Below are 10,623 nucleotides of genomic sequence, written 5' to 3' on the forward strand. Positions count from 1 at the left end.
GGCTGAGTTTGGAAGGGCCAGGGTGCAACAGCAGGTGCTGCAAACTCCACTTCCTGGGCCAGTAGAGAGAGAGGGAAATTCCTAAATGTAATCGTTCAGTGCCTTCATGGGCCTTGAGCCCAGGATCAGGGAAGACAAGAGGAGCACTCCTAAGTGTCCTGAAGGATATGGATGTAGGGTGAGAGTGTGGAGGGTTTTGCTGTATGCCAGGGAAGAGCAGGTCACAGGAAGCGTGTGGCATTTCTTGGAGAGTCGGGATTTAGTGTTTGTTACAAGCTCAGAGACCCCAGGTTAATCCTGTTAAGGCATAAGAAGTTATGGAATTCCACTATTGGAGGCTTGCCTGTGTAAGGTTACATTTATTTTCGCTGGTAGGGCTTAACTGATGTGATTTGGCTTTAATAATAAAATAGTTGTGTGTGATTTGGGCTCTCACTGACTTTATTTCTTCTCTCTTCCCTCCTCCCTGTGACTGCCCTGGGGAATCGCCTCGCCAGGGATGCGCGTAAGTTCACTCTGAATTTTTTACCAGAAATCCAAGGAGGCTTCTTCAAACAGAGCCTGAGCTGTGTTGTGTCCCCACAGGGTGGTTGAGTTCAAGATGGAGGAGAGCATGAAGAAGGCTGCTGAAGTTCTGAACAAACACAGTCTTGGTGGGAGACCCCTGAAAGTGAAAGAGGTAAGGAGGGGATCTGTTCTGGCAGAAGGGGAAGGGGGAGTTCTTGTTCAGGGTTTAGGGCTGACTCAGAGGATCATGGACAGAAAGCAGGACTTGAATAGGATAAAAACCCCCAGTCAGCCTTTTTCTAATAGTTTTAACCAGTGCTGAACTTGTGATTATCAAGACTAAATTTGATGTGAGGACAAAGCAGGAGTTTGGCTTTAATTGCAGTTCCTTTGTTAATGATTTGACACAGAAACCTCCATGTTTGTTCTTTACAAGCTTCCCTTTGAATTCTGCATCAGAATGAATGGATTCCACCAACAATTCCATAGAATCAGCTTTTTCCTGGAATACCTCAAAGATGTGTTTCCATTTTAATGGCTTTGCTACTGACAGCCAGTCCTGGGAGTTCATTCCAAACCCTCTCCAGTGGCACTGGGGGTTTATCAGGGTTTGGAACAGGTGTAACAGAGGTTTGCTCTTGGTGTTAATGATGGATAAACACCTTGAGAACCAGGGAAATGCCTGGGGAGGAATAACTCCAATAATAAAGGGTACCAATAATAAAGGTGTTGAATTTGCAGGCAACCCTGACAAGGGAAGAGATGCCAATCTTGACTCCATGTTTTCAGAAGGCTGATTTATTATTTTATGATATATATTATATTAAAATGGTATATTAAAACTATACTAAAAGGATAGAAGAAAGGATTTCATCAGAAGGATAGAAAGAAATAGAGAATAAAATCTTGTGACTGCTCACAGCCTCGACACAGGTGGCTGTCATTGGTCATCAAGTAAAAACAATTTCACATGCTGGGTAAACAATTCTTCAAATCACATTCCAAAACATGGAGAAGCTGAAACTTCCCAGCTTCTCAGGAGAAAAGATCCTAATGAAAGGATTTTTCATAAAATATGTCTGTGACATAAAGGTATCATTTAAATGATAAAAGGGTGCTGGGTGTTGGCTAAAATAAAATAATTTGACAATGAAAGGGAGGCAGTTGGCTGGGAATGCTTAGGGAGCAGATATCCTGGGATAAAGGGAAACTCCTGTGTGTGCCTGCTGGAGCCCTGGCACTGGCAGTGGTGATGGGGGGTCTGATCTGAGTGTTTGTGTTTGTGTGTGTGTGTCCCAGGACCCCGACGGGGAGCACGCCAGGAGGGCCATGCAGAAGGTGATGGCAGCAGGAGGGATGGGCATCGGGCCCGGCCCTGGCGGCCCTGGCATGATCAACATCCCCCCCAGCATCCTGAACAACCCCAACATCCCCAACGAGATCATCCACGCCCTGCAGGCCGGCCGCCTCGGCAGCACCGTCTTCGTGGCCAACGTGAGTGCTGGGCACCCCCTGCTGCAGGTCCTGCACGGGAGCCTCTCAGCTGGGGCAAATTGAGGCAGGAAAAGCCTTGGCAATGCCAGGAAAAGCTCCTCTGTGTCCTGTTGATTCTCTGTGCAAAGGAGGTTCTCAGTTAAGGTGTAGCACGGTGTCTGTTAATTGGGATTTTTTGAACAAACCTGTGTGCTTTAATTGAATTTTATCTCAGCTCTCTGACAGCTTCAATGCCAATAGCAGGCAAGGACAGGAGCCCACTAAAGCTGTTTTCTCTCTTGCATTTCCAACGCTGCCCTGTTTTCCAGCTGGACTACAAGGTGGGCTGGAAGAAGCTGAAGGAGGTGTTCAGCATGGCTGGGGTGGTGGTGCGGGCCGACATCCTGGAGGACAAGGACGGCAAGAGCCGCGGCATCGGCACCGTCACCTTCGAGCAGGCCATCGAGGCCGTGCAGGCCATCTGTATCCTTGGCAGCAGCCTGGGAATGGGCCAGGGAACCTGGGGGACACAGCAGGGCACAGGGGGAATTGTATTCCAAAGGGGGATGTTGCCATGGCAGGGAAGGTCAAGTTGTAGTGGATGGAAAATGGAGTTTTGTCGCTCTTTTGCTTTTCCTTCCTGAAGGAGTTGTTGCAGTTTGCTCAGGATCTTTAGCAAAGGAAATTCTCTTTCCTACGTGGATAAATGTATTTCTATCTCAGATGAGTTTCTGTCTCTAGGTTGTAATTAGCATTAAAATGCAATTGTCTGGAAAGGGAAAAGGTCCCTGTGCCAAGGCACATGGAGCTGGTGTTTTCCTGTTCCCTTTCACTGGCCAAGCAATGATTTGCCACCTAGAAACCAAACAGCCATAAAATTCCAAATATTATTCTCTCAGCTCCTGGTTATGATATGGATAGGAAGAAAATACTCCCTCTTTCCTTTCCCAAAGTTCTGTGTAAGTGTGAATTCCCTTCTGCACTGCACCTGCAAACCTTGTGTGAGCCAGACTTGGGCAGAGGGTTTGCTGGCATGGCACACTTCAGGATGTGGTGTTGCTCTGGAACTTCTCCCTGTTTTCAGTGGATAAAGTGACTGAGAAAACACTTAAACACTTGGGCTGGCTTAGAGTTACGTTTTGTTTCTCTATGTGAACTTAATCTTACCCAGAAATGTGGTTTTATAATTTTTTTAATTTCCAAAAGCCTTTTTTTTTGAATGTTCAGTGTATTTGGATTTCAAAGCTTTTTAGTTTTGGAGAAGGCCGAAGGATTTGAGATAATCTGTGAATGATAACTGAGGAGATGAGATGTTCTGAGGGGTTTTTGTGCTCCCTGGCAGAGCCCTCAGGGTTTGAACAATGATCCTTAACAACCCCCAGCCATGTTCAATGGGCAGCTGCTCTTTGACAGACCCATGCACGTCAAAATGGTGAGGACAGCCCCATTCCCACTGACCTGGCAATGCCCTCCTCATCTGGGGGGAGTTTGTGGTTCCCAGGATAGATCAAAATCCAGAGGGGGGAAATGTTTGATTTGCCTGTTGCCTACTGGATTGATGCAATCAGGGAAGGTTAATTCAGATTATTTTGCTAAAAGACAAATCAAAGCTACGGTCAAGACTGCTTTAACTGGAAATTTCTGTATTTTAATTCAAAGTTCGAAGAATCAGGAGATAATTTCCCGCTTTCCTTGCCAGCTTTAACGTGTTGAATTCCTTTTAGGATGAACGAGCCTTCCCCAAGGGAGATTTCTTCCCTCCAGAGCGACCCCAACAACTCCCTCGTAAGTGTCCCCTGCATGATTCAACATCTTCTGCTTTTTATTTGGCTGTTCAGCACCTGGGAACCAGTCCCAGCCCCAGTAAAACTCTGGTTCAGACTGGAAAACTGGGATCCAAATTCCTGAATAATTTCAGAAAGGGGAATAGTGAAGAAGAGCTGCTCAGTGATTTTTTGGATACTTCTTTCAGCTCATGGCCAGAAGCTTGTCTTAAAACATTCACCTTCTCAAGGCTTCCAGAGCTCTCCATTGCAATTCCAAGATCCCAGTGCCTTCCATTAATAGTGGGATTTAATGGAAATACAGTGAATCAGCACCTCCTTCTGTGGGATGGTGCTCTGGGAATGGAATGTTCTCCTTTAAATTGGAAGGGCTGAATTCAGGACCTGGGAGCCTTCCAGGCCTTCACATTTCCAAAGGAGATCTTATCAATGTATTAAATATGGAAAGAAGAGGGAACCAGGCTCTTCTTGGAGCTGCAGGATGCAGAAAGCATCGACCAAACCCCAGGAGATGAAAATTCAGAATAATTGGCTGCCCCAAGCTGCTCCTTCCAACTTGGAATTTGAATGAACTAAAAGATCAAGTCCAAACCAGCAGTGGAAATCCACAGGCTCCACGTGGATGTAAGGAGACATTCCTGGGAGGGTGACTGGGTTGCTCAGAGCTCCTGAGGAGTCTCCATCCCTGGGAATACCCAAAGCTGTGGATGTGACCTGGGCTGAGCTGAGGCCCTCCAGAGGCCCCTCCCAACCTCGGCCATGCTGGGATCAGATACTGGAACACTGAAGAGAAGAGTTGGGACTGGAAGAGCTGGAGGCTGAGTTGGTTCAAATGCAGCTAAATTGGGGCTGTTGGTGGAATTTGAATTGTCCTGAGCAGCCTGGGCTGTGGAAGGGCAGGGGCTGGCAGTGGATGAGCTTTAAGGTCCCTTCCAACCCAAACCAGTCTGGCATTCTGGGATTCTCTGAATTCACACAGATGCTGTTTTCTTCCTGGGAACCAGACCCGTTTTGTGCTGCTAAATTGCCCATTATTAATGATCATTAATTAGTCCCTCCCTAGTTCAGCTCTCAGTGCCTGTCAAGGCCCTCCTCAGCAGCAGTGTCACTGTAAGGATGTTCCTCTCTTCAGGACAAAGTCATTGGGTTCCAATTGCATTACCTTGGTGTGAAACTCCCTAAATCCCTCTGGAAGCCTGGATTTTGGCCTTTACTGGGGCGGGGAAGGGGGACCTTGTGCTGTTTTAAAACAAGATTCAACACTCCTGTGTTCAGTGCTGAGCTGGAAACGAGGGAATCCTGCAGGCAGAGGATGCCACGAGCTGGTGTTTGTGGCAAGCAGAGAACTTTCTTCCTGCTTCAGGAAAAAAAAAAAAAAAAAAAAAAAGGACTTTTTCTTCTTTCTTTGGGCTGGGGAATCCTTAAGGCAGGTTGAGCTCCATGCCTGGGAGTGCCTGTTGTGTTTGCTCAGAGAGAGGCTGGCTGTGTGCTCCAATTCCATCGGTGGCTGTCAGTGACCCATGGGTGCTTCAGTTCTCCCCTGCAAGGGGCCTGAGAACTGTGCCCAGCTTTAGGGATCTTCTCCCAAATTGCCCACTCCACCCTCCTCAGATGAGGGCTTTGCCCAAATGAAGCAGTGTTCTAGCCAGTTATTTTTCAGGAGTCAGCTCCAAACCAAGTTTTCTCAGCAGTAAGATGGAAATTTAAATATAAAACCAAATAATTGGAGGTAGTTTTTAGCCTATTTCAAGACACATCTACTCTTGATTTATTCCACACTTCCCTGCTTTCAGTACACACCCCACAGGGGGGACACAGCAAGCTTTTTTTGGAGAATGAAAGTCAATTACTTAAGAAATAAAACTTGCTGTTTTGTCAAACTATGGAAAGAAGGCTTTTTTGATATCTGAATATTTCCTTCAGATGGTCTTGGTGGTATTGGCATGGGATTAGGACCTGGAGGTCAACCTATTGATGCAAATCATTTAAACAAAGGCATGGGAATGGGCAACATGGGACCTGGAGGTAAGAAGATTACTCCTATGCTTTTGTTTCATGAGAGCTTTAAGCTGTGTAGAAGGTAGATAGCTTTGTTTGCCTCCCCAAAAAGTTGGTAGTTTCTTAGGAATGTTAAAGCCAAATGAGTTTTTTTTTTTGTTCAGCTTGATAATGGAAACTTGAATTTAACCAACTGCTCCATTTTTATTTTTTTTTTCACTGTGGTCAAGACACAGCTCTCATTTTCTGACTCTTGAGCATGAGCAGCAGACACTGCAAAGATCCATGAAACTCCAAACCATCTCTCACTTTTAACACCTCTAGTGGGCTTGCAAATCTTTGGTGAGGATCTCTTGAAATAGCACAAGTTTCAAAGAGCCACCTAAAAAGTAGCACACACTCAGCTTTCCATGTCGAAATGCCAGTGGGTTTTTCCCCTTTGCTGCTTGATTTTCTGAGCAGGAATGTTGAAATCTCCTCAGACTTATCCCATGTAAGCTCTTCAGCCCAAGCCATGGATGTGTTGTGTGGTTTGAGTTCTGCAGCCTTTGGCTGGAATTTCTTGGGTGACACCTGCTATATAAAGCTTTCTCTTTTATTTTGAGGAATGGGAATGGAAGGCATGGGCTTTGGAATGAATAAAATGGGAGGTAAGCTGTGGTTCTTGATCTGTTCATAGCTTGGCCTTTGTGCAAGTCCTGCAGACTGAGCTGTGTGTGTGTGGCAGGAATTGGTGTGCTGGGCAATCATCCCCAATTCAGCAAGAATTTGCTCCTTTTTGGGTATCCAAACTGCTGCAGGTGTGTGGGGAGGGCGGGTCCATCCCATAAAACATGGCCTGTGCTTCCTTAGCTCAGGAGATCTGGAAGTGCCATCCCTGGGGTTTGGAACTGGATCCCCAATATCCCGACCCAAACCACTCTGTGATTCCACGGTTTTTATAACGCTGTGCCCAAATCCTGACCCTTTTTGGGAGCTGGTGCTGGGGAGTTGTGTGGGAACGTTGTGTGGCAGCAGCTGCTGGCTGTGCAGTGTGGAATGCCCTGCTGAAGAATCCCCAAATGTGTTTTTCAGGCATGGAAGGTCCCTTTGGTGGCATGGAGAACATCGGCCGCTTCCCCGGCGGGATGAACATGGGCAGGATGAGCGGTAGGCGCGGCCTCGGTGTGTCCTGCTGCCTTCCCTGCTCCCTCTTGCCAAAAGCCTCTTCTCAGTTTTATGGGAATAACTTGGGCTTTTTCCAGTTGTGTCCCCAAGTCTCTCATGGTTTCTGAGCTGCACAAAGCCAGTGATTTATTGATGGGACCTTGCAAGGTTTATTCAGAAATATTCTGGCTCTCTCCAGAGCCTCCCATGTGTTTGGGGTAAATCCTGCTTTTCCTTGAGGCTTTGGGCTCCTGAAGCCATGACAGAATGATCAGGACAAAATCACAAAAACCTTCCTGTGCTGTGAATTTTCAAGATGATTCCTGTGGTAAAATGTTCTCTCGGGGCCATAAAACCCCCTGCAAACTTCTGCACTTCCTCTTTGCAGAGATGGATCGAGCCATGGGAGGGGGATTTGAGAGGGAGTTCGGAAGAAATGAGATGGGAATGTCCCGGAGTTTTGGAGAGACCCTGGAGAGGGGAATAGGTGAGTGCAGTATGTGAAATCCATTTCCTGCCTGTTTTTCATCCCTGAACTGCTCACAAAAATTATGGGGGTGTTACAGATTAAAAAAAAAAGCAGATTTTAGATTTGCTGTAGGAATTTGCTGTCTGGTTTTTAAGTGCTGCAGGGAAGTTGTTAATTTTTGTCAGTGAAAACAAAATCCTACTTCTCCTGCTGCCTGTGTCACATTTAACTTCCAAGAATGTTCCCTGGAAATACTGAACAATCTCAGTAATGAAACTGCAGAATTTCTGGAGCAAAGCTGAACCCAAACATCTCTGAGCAGGCAGAGCTCCTCCATCAACTTCCAGATTTAATTTGGTTTAATGACCAAATCACAACATTTCAGAATCAAGGCAACCATTCCCTGTGTCCTGTCCCTCCATGCCTTGACCCCAGTCCCTCTCAAGCTCTCCTGGAGCACCTTCAAGCCCTGGACGGGGCTCTGAGCTCTCCCTGGAGCCTTCTCCTCTCCATGTGAGCACTCCCAGAGCTCCAGAGGGGCTCCAGCCTTGGGAGCAGCTCCGGGGTCTCCTCTGGACTCATTCCAGAAGCTCCACGTCCTTATTTTGGGGTCCCGGGGCTGGGCTCTCTCCAGCAGCTCCACGTCCTTATTTTGGGGTCCCAGGGCTGGGCTCTCTCCAGCAGCTCCATGTCCTTATTTTGGGGTCCCAGGGCTGGGGCAGCTCCGCAGGGCAATCTGAGCTGAGCCTCTGAGTTTGCCTCACCCTGCAGGCGCAGAGCCCTGGCCTGGGGGAGCTCTGAGCGATGGGAGTTGATGCCAGCAGAGCGAGGAGCCCTCAGCTCTGTGCCCTGCTGATGCTGTCTGTGCTGTGTTGCAGGTGGTGGCAACGCCAGCATTCCCGGCATCGAGAGGATGGCCCCCGGCATCGAGCGCATGGGCTCGGGCATCGAGCGGCTCCCGGCCGGGATGGGGCACGGCATGGAGCGGGTGGGCTCGGACATAGACAGGATGGGGCTGGTGCTGGACCGCATGGGCTCCAACGTGGAGCGCATGGGCTCGGGCATGGAGCGCATGGCGCCGCTGGGCATCGACCACCTGGCGCCCAACCTGGAGCGCATGGGGCCGGGCATGGAGCGCATGGGGCCGGGCATGGAGCGCATGGGCTCCGGCATCGGCTTCGGCATCGAGCGCATGGGCGCCGCCATCGAGCGCGTGGGCGGCGCCATGGACAGGATGGGCTCGGGCGTGGAGCGCATGGGGGCGGGCATGGATAGGATGGGCATCGGCCTGGAGCGCATGGTGCCCGCCGGCATGGGCACGGGCATGGGGCAGGTGATAGAGAGGATGCCCGCGGGGCTGGAGCGCATCGGGGGCCCGCCCATGGACAGGATCGGGATAGAGAGGATGGGAGCCGCCCCCATGGACAGGATGGGCCTGGAGCGCATCGGGGCCACCAACATGGAGAGGATGGGGCCGCCCATGGGGCAGGGCATGGGGGCAGGCATGGAGCGCATGGGGCTGCCCATGGGCAGCAACTTCGAGCGGCCCATGGACATGGAGCGGGGCAACTTCGCAGGGAATTTTGCAGGGTCCCTGGGAGGAGCCGGAGGCCCCGCGCCCGGCGTGGCCCGGAAAGCCTGTCAGATATTTGTGAGAAATGTGAGTGCCCCTTCTTCCTTCTCCTTTTTGTGCTGCCCCCTTCTCCCAGTCCTGCCCTTTTCCCATCCCTGGCAATCATGGTCACTGATGTGTTGATGTCACAATGTCTGATACTGGATGCTGCCACTCTTTGGGGACAGCTGGAGCCATTTCCTTACCAGGAGAGCTCCTGGCTGACCGAGATCCCATGGTTTTATGGCAGTGGCTGTTCTGGAATAGATTCTGTTTTTGGGGAGCTGGGGGTGCCTGGAGGTCATTCAACAGAGCATCAGTAATGGTTTAATTCTCTCTTCCCACAGCTACCTTTTGATTTTACATGGAAAATGCTGAAAGATAAATTCAATGAATGTGGTGAGTTATTGTCCTCACTCTGAGGAATTAATATAAATAACCTCCCAGAGCTCTGAGTGCCAGAGGCAGGGTGGGAAACAGTCCTTGGTGTGGGGAACGGGGATTGGATGGAGAGTGCCAAAGCCAAGGTGGGGAGGTGGAGAATTGGGATTGGATGGAGAGTGCCAAAGCCAGGACGGGGAACAATCCTTGGGGTGGAGAATGGGGACTGGATGGAGAGTGCCAGAGCCAGGGTGGGGAGCAGTCCTTGAGGGAATTGGGATTGGATGGAGAGTGCCAAAGCCAGGGTGGGGAGCAGTCCTTGGGGTGGGCAAGGGGGACTGGATGCAGCATGGCTGACCCTGCTGTGCCCACAGGCCACGTGCTCTATGCTGACATCAAGATGGAGAATGGCAAGTCCAAGGGCTGCGGCGTGGTGCGCTTCGAGTCGCCCGAGGTGGCGGAGCGCGCGTGCCGCATGATGAACGGGCTGCAGCTGCGCGGCCGCGAGATCGACGTGCGGATCGACCGCAACGCCTAGGCCCCGCTGCAGGGCTGCACCGCTGCAGGGCTGCGCCGTTGCACCGCTGCAGGGCTGTGCGGCTGCAGGGCTGTGCGGCTGCACCACTGCAGGGCTGCACCGCTGCAGGGCCGCACCTCTGCCCTGCATCGCTGCACCACCGCAGGGCTGCCCCACACCTCTGCAGGGCTGCGCTGCACCTCTGCGGGGCTGCACCTTTGCCCTGCGCCGCTGCCCCGCACCTCCTCCTCTGACTGGATGTAAAGCTGTTCAGCCTGACCCGGTTGCTTTCTGGAGTAATTTTAAGTCCTTTTTTTAACCGAGGGAGCCCCGTTTTACTGGTTTTTTGCATTGGAACTGCCATGTGCACAATCTTTTTTTGTAGTTGTGGCATTTCGTTGACCTGACAGATGTAAACAGTCTGACTTTGATAATAAATGCCAGTTCAGTATTTCAGTCGCAGCATCCTTTACTCTGCTTAAAATCCCTGCCAGCTCAGCTAGGTAAACTCCACTTTGCCAAAACAATCCAGTGTTCCTCTTGATTTCTGTCAGAATCTCTTTAAGATGTGTCCAAGGGTGCAGGCTTTTCCCTCTCCTCTGTCCCACCTAATCCATGGGCAGTCCCAGGTCAAGTTTTTTCTCTAGTGGCAATGTTGGTTTAAAAATAATCTCCCCTGCGTCGTGTTGGTGCCAGTGGAAAGGTTTGAACTGAAAATGGGGTTAAAACCCTCGTT

At 50.1% G+C, this 10,623-nt stretch overlaps 1 protein-coding gene across 4 annotated transcripts; it reads left to right on the forward strand.

Moving 5' to 3' along the window:
- The first annotated feature begins 388 nt into the window (after nucleotides 1–388).
- LOC136566808 (heterogeneous nuclear ribonucleoprotein M-like) lies at nucleotides 389–10,338 on the forward strand. Of its 4 annotated transcripts, none has more exons than XM_066566116.1 (13): nucleotides 389–505; nucleotides 586–679; nucleotides 1,807–2,001; nucleotides 2,310–2,463; nucleotides 3,363–3,412; nucleotides 3,705–3,765; nucleotides 5,688–5,789; nucleotides 6,368–6,412; nucleotides 6,837–6,926; nucleotides 7,297–7,395; nucleotides 8,256–9,037; nucleotides 9,337–9,388; nucleotides 9,745–10,338. In XM_066566116.1, exons 2-13 carry the CDS (start codon nucleotides 602–604, stop codon nucleotides 9,906–9,908), a joined length of 1,872 nt encoding a protein of 623 aa, XP_066422213.1. In that variant the 5' UTR covers nucleotides 389–505; nucleotides 586–601; the 3' UTR covers nucleotides 9,909–10,338. The 4 variants fall into 4 exon arrangements, with proteins under 4 accessions (XP_066422213.1, XP_066422214.1, XP_066422215.1 ...); XM_066566117.1 differs by having other exon boundaries at nucleotides 394–505; nucleotides 6,837–6,911; XM_066566118.1 differs by lacking the exon at nucleotides 5,688–5,789 and having other exon boundaries at nucleotides 394–505.
- The last annotated feature ends 285 nt before the right edge of the window (nucleotides 10,339–10,623 follow it).

Source organism: Molothrus aeneus, chromosome 27 (genome assembly GCF_037042795.1).
Source record: "Molothrus aeneus isolate 106 chromosome 27, BPBGC_Maene_1.0, whole genome shotgun sequence".
Lineage (NCBI taxonomy): Eukaryota > Metazoa > Chordata > Aves > Passeriformes > Icteridae > Molothrus > Molothrus aeneus.

Coding starts and splice junctions, on each gene's coding strand:
- LOC136566808 (XM_066566116.1), top strand. CDS start 602: ATGGAGGAGAGCATGAAGAAGGCTGCTGAAGTTCTGAACAAACACAGT. Junction 5,790..6,367: donor GGGCAACATGGGACCTGGAG/GTAAGAAGATTA, acceptor TTTTATTTTGAG/GAATGGGAATGGAAGGCATG. Junction 6,927..7,296: donor GAGCGGTAGGCGCGGCCTCG/GTGTGTCCTGCT, acceptor TCCTCTTTGCAG/AGATGGATCGAGCCATGGGA.